Genomic DNA, 19,820 nt, shown 5'->3' with positions numbered 1-19,820 from the left:
ATGTGACAATAAAGACAGGAGGAATGATGCTGAAAATTCAGCTTTGCCATCACAAAAATACATTGAATTTTAAACATTCATTCAATTTATTCAAAGTTATTTAAAATTCTAATAAATGTTATTGTTTTTCTTTATTTTAGATTAAATAAATGCAGCCTTGGTGAGCAGAACTTTTGAACAGTAGTGTAAGTGTATAGGGTTTAATTGGCTCTGTACTGAGGGTTGCCATGTCCAGGAACTAGGCTACTTTTACACTGCTGCCCTGGGTTGTTTTTAGGTTGTTTTTATGATTTCACCAGAGTGGACTCACGACAGAGGTTCCAAATGTGGAAAACATGCAGTTAGGCTAGTTTTGAATAGCAATTAGGCTGGTTTTGTTTTGCAGACCTGGCAACCCTGTCTGTACTTGAATATCTTGTTTACTATTTTATCATCTGCCAGTCAAAGAAATGGTTCGCCTGCAAAAGTAATAGCACAGCTAACCACATAAGCCTCTTGATTTAAAGGATTAGTTCACTTCCAGAATGAAAGTTTCCTGACAATTTACTCACCCCTTGTCATCCAAGATGTTTCATGCCTTTCTTTCGTCCGTCAGATCGTTTTTGAAAAATAACGTTTTTGAGGGAAACATACCAGGATATTTCTCCATATAGTGGACTTCAATGGGATCTAACAGGTTGAAAGTCCAAGTTGCAGTTTCAATGCAGCTTCAAAGGGCTCTACACAATCCCAGCCTAGGAATAAGGGTCTTATGTAGCGAAACGATTGGTAATTTTCTTTAAAAATACAAATTTATATACTTTTTAACTAAAAATGGTCATCTTGCACTAGCTCGGTCATGTGCATCCACGACTTCACACACTACGTAATCACGTTGGAAAGGTTACCCGTGGTTAGTTCTTTGTCTGTATATTCTGGTTTTAAAAAGTAGAGTAGCATAAAAAACATCTAATTTTCTCCTCCAACTTTAAAATCATCTGACATCGTTGTTTTACCTTTTTTCGTAAAGGGGGTTTAACTTTCTTTGAACGTTTGCTTTGTAAACACTGTTCTGGTACTTCCATCTACATCACGCATGACCTTTCCAATGTGACTACATAATGCATGAAGTCGAGCTAGTGCAAGATGAGCATTTGTGGTTAAAAAGTATATACATTTTTACTTTTTTTAAGAAAATGTCAGGTTGTTTCGCTAGATATGACCATTATTCCTCAGATGGGATTGTGTAGAGCCCTTTGAAGCTGCATTGAACTGCAATTTGGACCTTTAACCCATTGGCCACCATTTAAGTCCACTATATGGAGAAAAATCCATCAATGTTTTACTTAAAAAAACCTTAATATCTTTGCCCTGAAGAAAGAAAGACATAAAAATCTTGGATGGCACGGGAGTAAATTATCAGGACATTTTTATTCTGGAAGTGAAATAATCCTTTAAGGCTCACATCTTTCACATTTGCTGGCTGTTTGAAAAGTCAAAGACAAACGACTCTAGCTCGCTTCCCCTGAGAAATCACATCAATTCTGTACTTTTAAAAATGTTATTTACTCTATAGCTGGTGCTCCTTCCTCATCCGATTGGTTGGTCTCATCTTCTGATGGGTCACTGAGAAGATCACAAGGCAGGATGGCAGAGGAATCAGCGATCTCCAGCACAGGGGCTATGCTTGGTCTGCGACTCCCAGCTCCGTTCTCTGTGGGCAGGGCCAGTTTACTGGTGTCAGCCGGGGGATCAGGGTTCTGCAGGTCAATGGCCACAGTTCCTGTAACACAACACAAACAAGCATTGAGAGTGGAGGTTTTCCACTTCTAGTGAGCTTTGGGAAGGTGCAGCATGAGGAAAATCATGTGTCCACTGGTGAAACAAGCTATCTAAAAACTGTCATCTGAAATGTCAATTGCTTGTGTGCTTTTTCAGTGCAATGAAAGCGGCCAAAGAAATACTGCATTATGAACATCAATTCTGATGACTCAGAATTTTGGTCAACTCCAGTTCATTTCCATTAGCGCAGTGAATTAAATTAAAAGGCTTGTGTACATTACTAGGAAATTTAGCCTACGTATACAGTAGATGGTATAAATGTTTAATCATGACACAATATTTTTTAAATGCACTGAAGTTGACCTCAACCCTGATTTATTGCTTTTTATGAATGAACACTGATTTGCACATTTCAAATCAGTGCTTTGCAAACAAAATCGTTAAGCACTGTGAGGTTTAATCTAAAAATGCTGAAGGGAAATTCTGCTTCTGTGCAGAAGATTGTTCCTCTGCAAAATGTTAAGGGCGGTTGTGGAAACAAATCAGTGAAGAAACATAATGGACTAATTTCTTAAATATAATTAATTATGTTAGAAAATAGGGCAGGGATATTTTACACATGCAAGAGCAGTTTCCAAGCCCAATTGAAAAAAAAATCTTAGCTTGAGCTTAATTTGAGTTTCTTAAAGTAACAGGAATGAACGGGAGAGAGAGGTTTCTGTAAATGTTAACATTTACACAGACATCCACTAATGATGTCTTATGATTAAACTGTCGCTAAATCGCATGCTCACACTTACCATATGAAGTAGACTGATCAACTTCAACAAAGGAAAAACAATGAAAAAAAGTATATTTTATCATGAGCATGACTTAAAACTTCTATATTTTGAGAAATTCACCCTGCCAATGATGCTTCTGAATGTTAACACTAACTGGCATATGGCATCCGTATGGAAGCTGCATTAAACCAACCCTGCGGCTGCACTGATGTAAGCATATTAAAACTTGTGCTTCATTTGTTTAGGCTGTGTTATGTATCAATAACAACACCACTAATAAATCAGTCATTATTTTTGGATTTCCACTGGGTACTGCTAGTGGCGCAAAAATTATACATCGCAGCTTTCGAGAAACTCATTAGTCTGGTGATTAAAAGTTTGAGGATTACATCACTTTATCAGGTAGACACTGCTATCTGTTTCCTCACCCATGCTTGCGATAATGCTCTGCACCGGGAGGCGAGAGGGGGCGTCGTACACGCCGGTGGCCGACAGCCCTTTGCTGTGCTTCTCCTCCTGTTTAAAGATGAAGGCTGAGTTCTCCTCTTTAGTGATGTTGATGTAGTAGCAGGTGTCTGTGGCGGACATGATGTGGCGAGGGCCGGGGTTGAGAAGTATGCTCTTATTGTCTTCTCTTTTTGTGCCAATTAGGCAGACACCGTACCTAAGAGACAGATGATATTGGGGTTTAACTTGGTGTTTATTTAATGGACCTTTTCTGTGTTTGAGTGCTATAACTGGGTCCCCAGTGCATCTACCAACTCAGAAAATGTGAAAAAGGACAACCCAGTAACTTTGTTTTGGTAAGCCTTTCTCTGCAAGCATGTGCAGCTGCTCAGATTTGGCTCCCCCTGTAACGTAGAAAGGGTATCTTTTTATAATATTTCTGCTTCTTAATCTGCACATTTCCACTCACAGCGCCACCATTTAGTTTAGTTTTAGTTTAAAGTGACAACAGCGTACCAGTTCTAACGCTATGGTGAAAATTTGAGCAGAGCATGCTGACTGTTCTGTTTTTGGCTGCACAGACAAACACAGAACACTATTTAGAGTCCCAGCCTCAGAGGATTTATTTCCTGCATATTACACTGCTGCCACACAAATGTGATTTCTTTCCCAGTTGTTTACCTTCATATACATCATATGTGTTTTTCTTACTCATATGTGTTTAACATCAACTTGTGTGCATTTGACAGTTTAAGCGCAATAAGACATGAAAGAGAACTTAGTTTAGTACTCACATACCACGTGACGGCGCTTTTTGTGCACATGCTTCGTAAGTTTAAAATAATATGGCTCTAAAACGCATGATTTCAGCGTAATAGACATGATAATTAAAACCAAATTAGCTGTGAAGGCACAGTCTTCAAAAAAGGGAAAAAAAGGGGCGGGGAGCAGCAGCTCATTTGCATTTAAAGAGTCATGCATGAAAACAGTGTGTTTCTGCTTTCGAACAAAATAGGCATTTTTAGAATGATTTAATAAATCATCTGTGGGGTATTTTAAGCTGAAACTTTACAGACACATTCTGGGGACACCTGAGACTTATATTACATCTTGTAAAAAGGGGCATAATAGGTTTTTTTTTTAAAGAAAAAAGCATTTCAGTGCTAACCAAATGAGTTGCAGTCCTTTATTTGGGAGGATCTACACTCTGATACGGCTTTGAGGATTTTAAATATATTATATTTAACTTAATTGTCATTCTGTAGAGTACATACTGAATACAGAGACAATGAAATGCATATAGTAATATATCATGTAAATAAAAACATTATTACCATGTGTACCTTATTTGCATCATAAAGTGCAATTGACCATTATAATGCAAATGAGATTAAGCCATAACAGGCTGAGCAAAGTGGCCAATAGAGTGCGAATTACTTAAGATATACACTACTGTTTAAAAGTATGGGGTCAGTAAATTTCTTTTTAAGACATTGATACTTCTATTAAGCAAGGATGCATTAAATTGATCACAAGCGACAGTAAAGACTTTTACAATGTACCAATTGATTTCTGTTTCCAATAAATGCTGTTCTTTTGAACTTTCTATTCAACAAAGAATTCTGGAAGAAAAATGTGTCATCTGTTTTCAACATTAATAATAAGAAATGTTGCTTGAGCACCAGATCAGCATATTATGATTTCACATTAAGGATCATGTGACACTGAAGACTGGATTAATGAAGCTAAAAAAAGTCTGTTTTGCCATCACAGGAATAAATTATATTTTAAAATATATATAAAAAATAGAATATATATATATATTTCACAATATTAGAGTTTTACTGTATTTGCTTCATCAAATGAATGCAGCCTTCTTAACAACATTTAAAATATCGTACCCACCCCAACTTCTCACTTCACATACATCCCAAAAATGAATTGTGCAGCTCAAAGTAAATATTCCACAATCACTCACTTTTTATGTGCATGGAAGGAGGCGTAAGTAAAACTCTTTCCATCATATTCCCCAAAGAACTTGCTGTCCATCAAACGAATGTGGTAAACTTCATTCCCAGAGCAACGACCATAAGTCCTCTGCCACTGTTCTGGAGACGTCTGTCCCTCCCTGAAACCCCAAGCAAACAATTCAAATACAAGCACAAAGATGACACTCCAAATTTGTTTCAGCAAATGTGATATTACTGTTATTGTGGGATTATTTAAAAGTTTTCTTTACGTTAAAAAAAACCTTAACATGTTCAGGTGACCGCATGGTCAGTCTTCCTCGGATAAATGCTAACAGGAAGTTAAATGGCATTGATCGGCTCTCCTCACAAATTTACTCTGAGTAATTATTTGTGACACTATTATTTGTTAGGGATCACAGAATTGGAAAGGTTACGTGAGGTGCCATTATTCGTTATTAAAACCTTCAATAAACTAAACAACATTTCAGGAAACGCTTCTCTTACATCAGTTTCAAAGGAAAAAAGGAGAGACATTAGTACTCACTGTCCACGAGATGTGTGCACCAAGAGTGTGACTAGTGTAGAGGTGGCTGGACACACACAATTGAGAGCCAGCATGGCATACTTGAACTCCTCCTCACACACCACATGATCTAAAAAACAAAATATAATATAATATAAACATGCACTGGTTGTTATGACTTTGGCCATTCATTTCATACTTCTCAAATCACCATGGATCATAAAAGTAAATGTAAAAACATTCAAATTGTTCTTTTAAAAATGAATGAATTTGAACAAAACCACAACGGCTCTCAAATTATAAAGCACCAGGCACAGATGGGACTCCCTGCCGAATTCTATAAACACTTCTAGGACACCAGTCATTCTTGTGAAATTTGGAGACACTATGAAACTACAAACACCTCAGTTTTACCACACAAGTGAACTGCTCTAATCTCAGAACAACGGAACAACACAGTTTTTTTTTTTTTATTAACTTTTAGTTTTAGTTATTTTAGTACATGAAGTTAAACCTATTTAAAATAAAGTGTAGCTAAAATACAAATATATTTATATATTTTATTTGAGATAATGTTTGCAGTATTTTATTTCAAGTAACAAAAATATTTCAGTTTGTTTTAGTCAACTTTAATAACCTTACAACAGCTGAGGTCAAAAGTTTACATACACCTTGCAGAATATGAAACATTTTAATTATTTTACCAAAATAAAGAGGGATTATACAAAATGCATGTTATTTTTTATTTACTACTGACCTGAATAAGATATTTCACATAAAAGATAAAAGAAAACAGTAGTTGAATTAATAAAAATGACCCTGTTCAAAAGTTTACACACACTTCATTCTTAATACTGTGTTCTTTTGTTTAGTGATATTTGTTCATGAGTCCCTTGTTTGTGCTGAACAGTTAAACTGCCCACTGTTCTTCAGAAAAATCCTTTAGGTCCCACAAATCTTTTGCCTTTGCAGCATTTTTGTGTATTTGTACCCTTTTCTAACAATGACTGATTTTGTGATCCATCTTTTCACATCTTTTTCAAACGAGAAACTAAACAAGAATCTTGCTTTAATTGTTTTAAGATTTAATATGCCATTGAGTTAACAATTTTTTTTCTCTTCATTATTTACCTGTCGTAAGGTGTTTGAATTACCACATGCTTTGAACCACTGCACACGTAAAGGGGCAAATTAATCAGTCTGAATACACTTCATCTGCTAAATGAACACATGTTAATGCAAATGCAGTAACCTGAGAGGTGGAGGCCATGCCAAACGTACAAAACAGCCACTCATAACCATTAAAACACTTCAAAGAGGATGTATAACTTGGGAAACAGAGGGTGCAAAATCCAGATGGATCTATATTTATTATTCATACACCTACAGGAAGCACACACACACACACACACACACACACACACACTACAACCATCTATATTACACACAATAAGCTATATTTTTACTAAGAGATTGCCCTTAAAATGAGTAAATTTCTAAATGTCAAGACAGTTCACATTTCAAATGTTAGATTTTTCATTGACTTGCTGTTTTATTAAAAGTAATGGACTATATAAATTACATTTTAGGCAAACAACAAAAATTATGACTATGTAATTAAACATCTCTCATGTCTGTTAAAATCTGACTATGATATATGAAGGACGGATGAATAATTACTGACTGCATATCTTAAGTCAACTTGAAGGAGGAAAAAACTCACCTGCAAATTTGACATGGAATTTGTTTTCAGGTTTGAGAATCTGGACATATAGAGGACAGTTTGGAGCAAAGTCCTTCACAGCCCATGCACGCAGAATGGTTTGATGATCCTGTAAGAACAGGCATCATTCTTACAATATGATAATCATACTTAATGTTGCCATTAAAAGCAATTCAAGTTCAGGAAAATTACTTAGTATATTTGTGAAGTGAATCATAGTTCATTCAGAAATACATGCAACAAGTGTCAAAAATAACTTTTAGAGCTGCAACTAACAACTACTTTGACAAAAAGATAATATGTTGATTATTTTTTAGAATAAATGGTAAAAAAATATTTGAAATGGTTAGGCTTACTAACCTATAATTCAAAAAATTCTCAGTCTCAATATAGTTTAAAGAGGAAACATTTAAAAAATCAGAGTATGAATAATGTTACAACAAACTTTTTAAAAATGTCCTAGTAGCTGTAAGTTACTGTTCATTTAAAAATTTAATTACTTACATTCCATACTAGAGTTTTATCTGATTTATTTTAAAAAGCTCCTGTGCTTGGGAAAACGTGTTGTATATTTATCCAATGCAGCTCGCATTTAAAAAATGTGTGATTTTTTTATGAACATCAGGTTTATTTTTAATCATTTGAAGTGGCTTTACTGATTTCATCTATACACAGCTCAAAGACCCGACTAATCGATAACGAGATATGATTTACAATTATTTTCCTTCTAAGTTATTTACTGAGTTGCGGTTGCAGCCCTAATAACTTTCACTTTTGGCAAGGAGGAGGCTATATTTACAGCTGCGGTGCGGTCAACTTCATTTCTGCTGCTGAGGATGAAGCACGCCTCTGCATCGTCCATCCTGCAGGACACAGAACATAATTACATAGTAGCGTCACTCAAACGTAAAGTGAATTCCTCCAGAAGGCCGGCACATGTGTGCATGCATTAATGTGCTGATAGGTAATTATGGCCATGTTTCTTACAGTCAGTACTGAGGGTCAATTTCACGGTATACTAGCCTCACGTCCAGCAGAACTCTACAGATTTAAGTTGTTTCTTTTCATTGAAAAATCTGCCATTAAAGGATTAGCTCACTTCCAGAATAACAATTTCTTGATAATTTACTCACCCCTATGTCATCCAAGATGTTTATCTTTCTTTTTTTAGTCGAAAAGAAATTAAGGTTTTTTGATGAAAACATTCCAGGATTTTTCTCCATATAGTGGACTTCAATGGGGATCAACGAGTTGAAGGTCCAAATTGCAGTTTCAATGCAGCTTCAAAGGGCTCTACATGCAACATGACTACCTTATGTGTGAAGTTGATCTAGGGCAAGACGAGCATTTGTGGTTAAAAAGTATATACATTTTTATTTTTCTTAGAAAATGACCAGTCGTTTTGCTAGTTAAGACCCTTATTCTTCGTCTGGGATCGTGTAGAGCTCTTTGAAGCTGCACTGAAACTGCAATTTGGACCTTTAACCCGTTGATCTCCATTGAAGTCCACTATATGGAGAAAAATCGTGCAATGTTTTCCTCAAAAACCTTAATTTCTTTTCGACTGAAGAAAGAAAGACATGAACATCTTGTGATGAGGAGGTGAGTAAATTATCAGGAAATTTTTATTCTGGAAGTGAACTAATCCTTTAATATTCTGCTGGTTTTCACACTCTTAATGTTTTCTGGAAGTGTTCCAGGTTCCTGTTAAACTCTGTCAACAGCATCTGACATGCTGTCAATTACCACAGTAAATAATTTGGACTCTTCCCTCAGTTTGTAAAAACAAGCAAAAACGCTTTTACAACAGAATCCTGTGGTATAGGACACTGCAATAGGATATATGTCACAAAAAACACACAGCAGCTTCTAAAAAACAGCCACAATGGACTAGTAAACCCAGTATTTCAAACTTTGTCTATCCTTTCTGTGACTGTAAACAGACCGACCACTTACATTAGCAAATCCACATTATGAAATAACAGTCTCTAAATCTAACAGTCTCTAAAGTCATTAAAAATGCAAAAGCACACATTCACATGGAGTGCAAATGTAACGGCTTATTTGTGGATTAAATTACAGATACAAAATGACCAGAGTGTATTTGTGGAATGTACAGTATCGTGAGCTTACTAAAATACATATTTGTGCAGTTTTATGTGTAAAACCGCAGCATTTATGTGAACCTATATTTCTCTGGAGATGCAGGAAAATTACATAATGAACACAGTGATTGTGATGTGTTTTTTAACCGACTGGTGCAGTTACAGCATCCAGCAGCAGGGGCAAACTGGATCATACTAACTAGTTAAACCACAACTTCTTGGTTCTTGACTCTTCAAAATGGAAAGATACGACGAGGAATAACTACTGGCAAAAAAGTTAAGTACTTACAACATGCATAATTCATCCAGTAATATGCAGCAGTAATGAACATCTTAATAATTAAAAAAATGTTCACATAGAGAATTTTAACAACATGAAGTCAATTAAATTCTAGCCTTCCTATTTCAATACACAGATTACACATCTGGCCAGGAATTCTAGACCGACTGAGTTTTATTAAAAAATCCATGCAGTATAATTTGAAGTGGGCATATTGAGACAGATTCGCTGCATTTATAATGAAGGAATATAGTAGGATTTCAAGTGCAGTTACATTGCAGGAAGAAGCACATATATTACCCTTAAATTTCAGGCCTGCTTTAATAAGGAACAGATGGGCTTGTGACTGGTGTCAGGTTTGGCTCTGGCTGTGAAGCTTGCAGGTTGACTCTTCAAATTTCCACACAGACTAATTTAGTTTTTTGGGAGCCTGTCCAACGCTTCCATTTGGAAACAGTTCATCAGTATGCTATGCAAGTTTAAATTATAGAAATGCCACACTGATACACTGCTATAAAAAAAAGACTTATGACTGAAGTTTTCTAACAGCTCTTTCACTCCCAGACTCTAAAAAGCCGGAAACACAAGTTGTCTTTCACAGAGAATAATGAGATTATGCTAATTTAATTAGCTAAACTGCTAAGCCTGCCATTAAGCCAAACCTTAACGGTGAAGCATTGCCGTGCACTTTATAGTGAGCCATAAATTGTCCAACACAATTGCTGCTTTAAGTACCGTTCCTGCAAGTTGTAATGTTGATGTCTACATTTGAGAGACATTTTAGACACCTTCCCTAATATAAAAACAGTTTAAGGATTAAAGAACTGCACTCTATAACTTCTGTCCTTAAATATTTTTGGTGAATGCAACTCTTAAAGGAATAGCTCACCCAAAAATTTAAATTCTGTAATTAATTACTTACCCTCATGTCGCTCAAACCTGTAAGACCTTTGTTCATCTTTGTTCATCTTTTTGATGAAATCCGAGAGCTTTCTGATCCTACATAGACAGCAACGCTGATGGTTTTCATCAAAAATATCTTTATTTGTGTTACGAAGATGAACGAAGGTCTTACAAGTTTGGTTAACTGTCCCTTTAACACACTGTTGAATTCACAACAGCTTTCACAGGCAATCTACTTGGAAAATCAAAATCTCAGACAATATTTAATCTCATTACGAGGTCAATTCTCAAACATTCTCAGTAATCTAGAGATAATATTAATGTATTTGAAAAGGAATTAATGAAATCATTTACAGCAACAGATAAGTTTGCTAATACATTGGACTGATATCTGTTTCAGTCTAATGGCTTTCCCATAGACTCAAACATGGAGTCAGAACCTCAATTCAAACTGCAAGGTGACTCTGATTCAATGAAAATCCATCTGTAGGTCCATGGGCATTACGCACCAATTTTTGAAGGTGAATCAATGGCAGGTTCTGGCTCATTTGACCAAAAGGCATGAGCAAAAGAAAAATAACTTTTAACTAGTAGTCTAGGGACCTTTTAGGCATAAACCAACATTTTAAACTTAATAAACTTACTTGGCTCTCATCAGGTCTTGGTCCTTCAATGCAGAGCCTTGGAGGTAGATGACCCGTTGAGACCAGAGTGGGATCTGCAGTATACGTCGCACCTGGATGTCCATCTCAGTGGGACAAAGTATCACCACATAATAATCCTGCAAGACATTTGAGAATTATTGACACCACCACCACAGGTAATGAGCTACAGTAGATTATAAAACAGATTACTGGAGCAATAATAAACTCTTATATATATGTGATTATGAATGTACCTGTAGTCTCGGGTGGGCATAGAACTCGTTGAGGAAATCCATGAGCAGGTCTATTTTGAGTGAAGTGACGCAGAGAACCACATGCTTCTCTGTCTGAGCACGATGTCTGCTGTAATTTCCACCTGACTTCTGCCTCTCCATCCAAAGATAAGCCAACTCTTCAAACTGGCATCCAAATGAGAGACAGAAAGAAAGAAGTGTGAAAAACGCAGTAGTACATTATTATTAATTCCACTTATTTCTGCTTTAATCATCTAAAAAAAATTAAGGCTAAAACTGCTAAGTGAAGTTAGATCTCCATTCAGCTGTGTACATTTAATCATGGCAGGGTATGAAAAAAAATTTAAAATATATTTTAAATATTTTCTAGCCAAAAAACAGTCCATAATCAACAATTACACTTCCTCCACTGAAAAAGTACATACCCTTTTGTCCTCTAACATCAAAATCAAACATATTTGTTTAGAATTTTTTTCCACTTGTAAGCTGTGCTTGATCTCTGCATATTTTTCTCCTAATTCAGGAGAGATGACTTTTTCACTAAAGAAAACAATATTATGGATTGGGGATTTGTATTTTAGACAGAAGCAACTGTTTGAAGTTTAAACATCTTGATGGTTTTATTAAAAACATGTAGAATTTCACTTCACAAGATGTAAACTGATTGTTTTTATCAGCTGTTTGGACTCTCATTCTCTCATATCGCTGAGCAAGTGGTATAAAGCTAAATTTCTCCAAATCTGTTCCGATGACGAATTAAAGTCATCTACATCGTGGATGACCTAAAGGTGAGTACATTTTCAGGAAATTTTAACACAGAAGGCTACCGATTGTGCTGTTTGTGGGCTGACAGTGTCACCTGTAATGGCAGCACCACTAGAGCCACACAGATCATGATGACCACCAGTAGCTGAGAGGGCCAGATTTTTGGTGTGACGTCTCCATAACCAACAGTCGAGAAGGTGACGATGCAGAAATATAAAGCGTCGAAAAGGGTGAGACTCTTCCCCGCCCGCTCGAGGTGCTGAATCCCACAAGCCCTATGGGAGTATTACAAAAGAACTTCAGGAAACAATTCAGAAAATATAGATTATATCTTATAATATAAATTTAGCAGCATCATGGTATTGTAACAGTTGCATTAGAAAGATACAAGGCTTTTTCCATGAACAGGGTTCACTAGAGATGCTCAGTCATGATGACAATTTGTAGGCTTGCCCAGAAGGCCATTTCACCATGGGCTCCCTTAGGAATTTCAAATGGGTTTTTAAAATAGTGGTTTTCGATTTGAGCAAAATAAGGTCTGTGGTTAGCATTATTGTAAGACTTTCTCATTTTGTTCTACAACATAAATGACATGTCATGTCTAAAATGGGAATTTTCAAACCACTGTGTGGTTTACATTATAACAAATGTGATTTATAACGTAAATACATAAGGACTGTAACAGTTGTATGATTTATCACATTCTGTGGTAGTTATAGTCCACAAGCATATGGGCTAATAATTACTGTAGCTTGACCTCCTAAGGATCGTAAAATGAGATTAAACACCTACTGACACTTGAAAAACGTACAAAATGAAATTAAAAACTGAAATTTGACTCTTATCTAAAATGACTGTTTTCTATATGAATATATTTTAAAAATGTAATTTATTCCTGCGATGGAAGCTAAAAATTTTTCTTCATGTGTTGCATGTCCTTGATTTAAGTTCACAGGCATTAAGGCATTAAGTTCACTGTCTTGTACCTTTGTCTTCTTCTCGGATTTTCAAATACTTTTTTGCTTTTTAAACAAAGTTTATAATAAGACTCATTTCAGAGCTGGTTGGTTCAGTTTATGGCTTACAGCTCCTTACTAAGGATTTATTTTCAAATCCCTACAGAGAATACGAATGGGAAAATTCTTCCCGAAGTGAGTCGTGACTGTTGTGCTCTATTAACTACTCTGCATATTTTGTTTCAATATTCCTAATAAAACAGTAGCATCTTGTTTTGACACTGCAGGGAAAATATATTTTTGGGCTACTTGATCAGGACAGTAAATTCATCTGAGTGTGACTGTTTCAGATTTGCTGCATTACATACAGGTCTGTAAAAGGCTGAAGCCCCATCAGGGTTATAAGAGATCAAAGAGCTTTACCCAGTGAAGACCAGACAGAGCAGTGTACAGATCAGAATGAGGACCTGGTTGAACATGGCAGAGTGTGTGCGCTGAATGGCACGATGGAGATCATTCTACAAAGAAACAGAGATAGGTGAGAGAGAGAGATCTCATCCCTGAGAGAATAAGTCAAGACAAGTACAAGAATAAAACACACGTAATGCAGGCAATGTGAGATAACTGCAAAAGCCCTGTTCTGAAAGTGCCTGCTTAAAGAGAACTTAATAACCTCCATTATCTGTTATTCATTGTACAATAAGATCTAGTGCTCCTCAAATAACTAATTCCTCTATTCCACTGAACGTAATACTCTTTAATAACTCTAATGCTCAATTATACATTAGATATACATATATGTTAACTAAAATAGTGTGCCTATAAGAGATCAGGCCTTCCTTGTTTATCTCACAAAGAAAATATCTTTAAGGAATGCTTTGGGGAAAAACATGTTAGTGATTGTTAGCATTTCTCTTCTACCAGTACATTTGCTTTAAGCATTTGTAAAAGGACATTCCCCCTGCCAGGTTTTCTCTGGCCATTTGACCCAACCATCTGGCAGGGAAGGGAATGCTGGCACCCTCTCAAACTTTTGCTCATTGATGATGCAATTTCATTTGTCAAGTGCATAATGAAGTAAAGCTTCTCAACACAGCAATATTATCAAACAACACCAACGCTATTCTGCTAGACACCCAGCTTGATTTCCCGTAGGCATGAGACATGCTTTGCACAGCTGCAAAAACTACTTACAATCATGTTCTCCAGGGCTGATTTGGCAAGCCAACAGTTAAGAAACACGGGAACAAATATGTTCCTCAGCGGAGGCCAAAAGATCTAGAAAAAAAAAAAAACACTTCAAGAATGAAGGATGATTGTATCAGGGATATTTCATCATTAAATCAGTGCTTCCTTAAACATTTTAAAGATTTTAAATACTACAATACAAAAACAAAACAAATATCAGATCAAATGTGTGTCAGTACCACTCCAAAGCTTTTACATCTGTAATGCCATTAGCACAAAGGAATTAAACATCCTATAATTTGCTCCCACTGACTGCAGGTCAAAGAAATTGTTATTTGTTACTTGGCTAATTGTTACATTTCAGTTATAATCTTGCCCTCTCACAATTGGCTTTCAAATGTCAATGGCTACTCATATAATTACCATCAATCACAACAAAACTATCCCAACAGTACTCGACAATTACTATCAGCAATAAATGTATGCTGACAGCAACTGGATACGTGAGTCTGTCTCCATTGGATATATTCATCACTTACTGTAATTATGAATGGCACTGTATTGATCATCTCAATGATGAAGGAGATTTGGAAAATCTGCTCCCAAATGTTCCCCTAGAAAATAAATAAATGTTACACCGCAGAAGCATACAGAAAGAATATTTAACATATATCTTATATATAACGTATAAAATTACAACACTTAAAACACCCTAATTCTCATAATCATTTGAGGTCAATAGTTTACATACACCTTGTGGAATCTGCAATTATTTTACCAAAATAAGAGGGACCATACAAAAAGCATGGTATTTTTTATTTAGTACTGACCTGAATAAGATTTTTCACATAGTCCACAAGAGAAAATAATAGTTTAATTTATAAAAATGACCCCATTCAAAAGTTTTACATGATTCTGTGCTGTTAACTGAATAATCCACAGCTGTTTTTTTTTGTTGTTTTTTTTCGTTTAGTGATAGTTGTTCATGAGACCCTTGTTTGTCCTGAACAGTTAAACTGCCTGCTGATCTTCAAAAAATCCTTCAGGTCTCATAAATTCTTTTGACTCGTATGCAACTTACAGAAGGTTCAAATGCTCACTGATGCTTCACAAGGAAACACTATGTATTAAGAGCAAGGGGTGTAAACTTTTGAACAGAATGAAAATGTGTACATTTTTCTTATTTTGGCTAAATATATATTTTTTATTTAGTACTACCCATCAAAAGCTACAGAAGATAGTTACATGTTTCCTAGATGACAAAATAAGTTAAATTTACCCTGACCTTCAAATTCAAAATTTTTCATGCATCTTAATCCCTCTTAATGCATGTTTTTTTTCTTTCTGAGGCATCAGTGAGCGTTTGAACCTTCTGTAATAGTCACTCAGTTGTCCTCAATGTGAAAAGATGGATCTCAAAGTCATACAGTCATTGTTGGTAAAGGTTCTAATACACAAAAATGCTGAAAAACCAAAGAATTTGTGGGACCTGAAGGATTTTTCTGAAGAACAGCGGGCAGTTTAACTGTTCAGGACAAACAAGGGACTCATGAGCAACTATCACTAAACACAAAAACACAGCTGTGGAGCATTCAGGTCACAACTCAGTATTAAGATTCAAGTGTATGTAAACTTTTAAATGGGGTCAGTTTATAAATTCCACTATTATTTTCTCTTGTGGACTATATGTAGACGTCTTTTATGTGAAAAATTCAGGTCAGTACTAAATAAAAAATAACATGCATTTTGTATGGTCCCTCTTATTTTGGTCAAATAATTAACATTTATCAGATTCTGCAAGGTGAATGTAAACTTTTGACCTCAACTGTGTGTGACATTGAAATTAATGCATCCAAATTACAGTATAAAAATAGCATGTTAGATGTACTTGGATGGTATACTAGTTTGTATGGAGCCCAGAATAGCAAAATAAAAAAGGTAATTGCGACTGTGTGTAATTCAGAGAAAATGTCGTATTTTGGGCTTATATATTGCAATTTAAAAACAAAATCTGAATTATGATACATTTTGTGGTGGAAACAGACTTTGTCTAAAGACTAAAGTTCTGAAGAGATTTTACAATTACAACAAAGGGAAAGTTTGTCAAAAAAAATTCTTATATCCAGCTATTATTTGCAGAAAAACATAAAGAGTTCAGAGAGCACAGAAGGTTCACCTATTGACTTCCAGAAAACAGCACATTACAGCTCTCTTTTTATTCTTGTTATATCAATAAAGAAACAGAAAACAAGTTGGAAAGGTTTTTTTGTTCTCTGCCAAAAGTGAAGAACACTTCCCATTATAGGGAAACTAAAAAAGCAAAGTGGCCCTTAAGAAACCCAAGAGAAGCTGAAATAGTCAGATTTCATTTAGATCAGTGGTTAAAAATCGCACAAGGGCAGAATAGTAATGACAATAATCTTACCTTGTAGCTGAGATACACCAGGAGCATTGCTTGCAAGAAGCTAATTAAGGCCACTGTCACCTGTGGTGAAGGAAAAATTATCATAATTTTGATGAGTGGAGTATCAATAACAAAGTATAATGAGATTTCAGGAAATAACTGCCAGAGTCTGAGTGCTGAGTGAGAGTGATAAATAATTGGTTGTCATAAAGACATGTAATACAGTAATGTATACTCAGAAAAAGGCTTACGCAATGCAAAACCCTCCTGGGGTCTGTCCTGTGCACCTTTATAGCTGTCTGGTTTAGTTCAGTCAGCAAATAGGACAAAAGTAAATCGCAATGGACAGCCAGGACTAAAAGGATAATTGGTGCACTGTTTTTCACTGTTTATATCACTCTGTTTGTCAGTCTATGGAGTAAGGGGGTATTTTTCCTTGACTCTTTCCACAGGTTACATCATTACGCCAATTGATGGTAAGACAAGACCATCTTTATGAGAGAAACACTCAACTGATTGGTTAAAAGCACACTGATTTAATAAGGAACCAGACAAGTAGCTAATATTATGATTTTCTAATCTCCAAATCATTCATTCTACCGATTTGTTCAAAATCTTTGAGTGAGTCACAGATTTATTCACTTAAATAATTTTTTCAAAGCATTTATTAAGGAACCAAACAAGTGACAGATTTGATGATTTAACAGTCTCTAAATCATTCAATCCACCGATTCATTCATGATGAAACAAGTGACTATCTTTATGAGTACGAAATTGATTTATTCACTTAACTGATTTGTTAAAAGCACATTGATTCATTAAGGAATAAAAGAGGTGACTGAGTTTATAGTGTTTGAATTATTCACTCGACCAATTTGTTCAACAATGAAACAAGTGACTGCCTTTATGAGTGAGTCATTGATTAATTTAGTTAAACGGATTGTTCAAAAAACACTGATTTATTCGGGAATGAATCAAGTTCATGTTTTTATGAACGATGACTGAATAATTCAACTGATTTAATGATTTAAAGCAGACAGATGTATCAAGGAACAAAAGAAGTGACTAATTTTATGATTTTATAGTCTCTGAATCATTCACTCAGCCGATTCATTCAAAATTAAACAAGTGATTATCTTTATGAGTGAGTCATTGAATCTTTCAAAGCACACTGATTTATTAAGGAAGCAAACAAGTGACTGATTTCATGATTTTATAGTCCGTCACTTTATAGTCACTCACTCAACTGATTTGTTCAAAATAAAACAAGTGATTATCTTTAAAAGTTGCTGATTTATTCACTTAACTGATCTGTTAAAAGCACATTGGTTTATTAAGGGACAAAAACAAGTGACTGATTTTATAATTTTATAGTCTCTAAATCATTCACTCAAAGATTAATTCAAAATGAAACAAGTTACTATCTTTATGAGTGAGTCATTGATTCATTCACTTAACTGATTAGTTCAAAGCACATTGATTTATTAAGAAACCAAACAAGTGACTGATTTTATGCTTTAAAGCACACTGATTTATTAAGAAACCAAACAAGTGACTGATTTTATGCTTTAAAGCACACTGATTTATTAAGAAACCAAACAAGTGACTGATTTTATAGTCTTTGAATCATTCACACATTGATTTATTAAGGAACCAAACAAGTGACTGATTTTATAATTGTATAGTCTCTAAGTCATTCACTCAAAGATGAACTCAAAATGAAACAAGTTACTATCTTTATGAGTGAGTCATTGATTCATTCACTTAACTGATTAGTTAAAAGCACATTGATTCATTAATGAAACAAACAAGGTACTGATTTTATGATTTAAAGCACACTGATTTATTAGGGAACCAAATGACTGATTTTTATAGACTTTAAATCATTCACTCATTGATTAATTCACCTAACTGATTTGTTCAAAGCACATTGATTTATTAAGTAATGAAACAAGTTTATGTTTTTATGAATGTATCACTGAATCAATTACTCAAACAGTTAATGCAAAAAACTGATTCAATCAGGAATGAAACAGCTCTACAGTTGTTTCAACTTAGTGGTTTCAAACAAATAAGTTTGGTAACCCAAAAACAGACAAGTCAATATTATGTCTAAAATGTAAGCACTGCAACTTCTTATTAATTGAAGTGTTGTATAAAAGCAATTTTGTACTTGCAACTGTGCAGTGGTCTGAATTCAAGCAGCGTATTCTTATTCTTTCATAATTTAAAATATATTGACACTGAGCCAATCTGCACACACCTATAAGCTTTTAATTCTTCCATTTACTCTGCCTAGATGTTTATTCTTGTAATGGATTTTGTGTATTTAATCAATGTAAGTGCTCTGCAAATCCAATAAAGCCAATAAAGCTTTTTAGATTACAATTCTAAACCACGAAAATAGTTTTTTTTTATAGATTCTAAAAGGTTTGTTGTACATTTTAAAAAAGTTCTTTCCAGTTATCACACGCACACAAAAATCTCGACCTACCTGTATCGCCCATACAGGAACTCTCCTATTCACCCAAAATATTAACTCCCTTTAAAATATACAGCACAAGAAACAAAAAAAGAAATTAGAGAAATTGTTCAAGGACAAACACTTCAATAAGTTGTCATAATATCTAAGTGTAGACAGGTCTCACCAGTTTATTTGTGTGGGATCTGTGGTCAGGTTTGTTGTGTAGTTGCCACAGGCTTTGCTGCACAGGGCATCTGTGATGTTTGTGCAGTGTTTCCTATAATCACGATAACAGTCAGTTAGTACATAACAGACATAAAAATGAAAGACATCAGGGTTGAAACACTGAGGGATCATGCCTGCTGGCTCTGACATAAATGACAGTGTGAGATGGCCTCTCTTGTTTGATTGCTGCTAGTAGGGCACCCTCTCCTTTTCCAGCATGCTTGCACACAGCTCTCTCTTTCTGTCACTTACTAACACACACACACACTGTCCCTCATTGTCCCTGAATCTTTTTTGTGGTTGGTATTAAAAGAGACTCTAATGGACAATTTAGACTGAGGAGTCTGGGCTGATCCCAAGAGTCCCTCTCAAGCAATTTAAGCAGTGCTTTAGAGACATACTATAATGCGTTTTGCTTCGGTGTGC

At 35.3% G+C, this 19,820-nt stretch overlaps 1 protein-coding gene across 6 annotated transcripts in view; it reads right to left on the bottom strand.

The window, feature by feature from the left end:
• Window positions 1-19,820, bottom strand: part of kcnt1b (potassium sodium-activated channel subfamily T member 1b) — a 103,464-nt gene that overhangs the window by 23,609 nt on the left and 60,035 nt on the right. For 4 of the 6 annotated variants that reach the window (XM_073839558.1, XM_073839553.1, XM_073839555.1 and 1 more), the window contains 16 exons: window positions 19,354-19,446; window positions 19,200-19,248; window positions 16,727-16,786; window positions 14,841-14,915; window positions 14,308-14,391; window positions 13,537-13,631; window positions 12,252-12,432; window positions 11,393-11,557; window positions 11,139-11,275; window positions 8,006-8,069; window positions 7,207-7,315; window positions 5,505-5,613; window positions 4,969-5,118; window positions 2,972-3,207; window positions 2,562-2,582; window positions 1,549-1,762 (listed from right to left, as the gene is read on the bottom strand). In XM_073839558.1, coding sequence (XP_073695659.1) covers window positions 1,549-1,762; window positions 2,562-2,582; window positions 2,972-3,207; window positions 4,969-5,118; window positions 5,505-5,613; window positions 7,207-7,315; window positions 8,006-8,069; window positions 11,139-11,275; window positions 11,393-11,557; window positions 12,252-12,432; window positions 13,537-13,631; window positions 14,308-14,391; window positions 14,841-14,915; window positions 16,727-16,786; window positions 19,200-19,248; window positions 19,354-19,446 — 1,842 coding nt within the window. The remainder of the gene's footprint in view (window positions 1-1,548; window positions 1,763-2,561; window positions 2,583-2,971; window positions 3,208-4,968; window positions 5,119-5,504; window positions 5,614-7,206; window positions 7,316-8,005; window positions 8,070-11,138; window positions 11,276-11,392; window positions 11,558-12,251; window positions 12,433-13,536; window positions 13,632-14,307; window positions 14,392-14,840; window positions 14,916-16,726; window positions 16,787-19,199; window positions 19,249-19,353; window positions 19,447-19,820) is intronic. The other 2 variants (XM_073839554.1, XM_073839556.1) reach the window with 1 other exon arrangement.

The sequence above is a fragment of the Garra rufa genome, chromosome 5 (genome assembly GCF_049309525.1).
Source record: "Garra rufa chromosome 5, GarRuf1.0, whole genome shotgun sequence".
NCBI lineage: Eukaryota > Metazoa > Chordata > Actinopteri > Cypriniformes > Cyprinidae > Garra > Garra rufa.
Note: the sequence above shows the minus strand (reverse complement) of the source record. Positions and strands in the feature narration are given on the sequence as shown.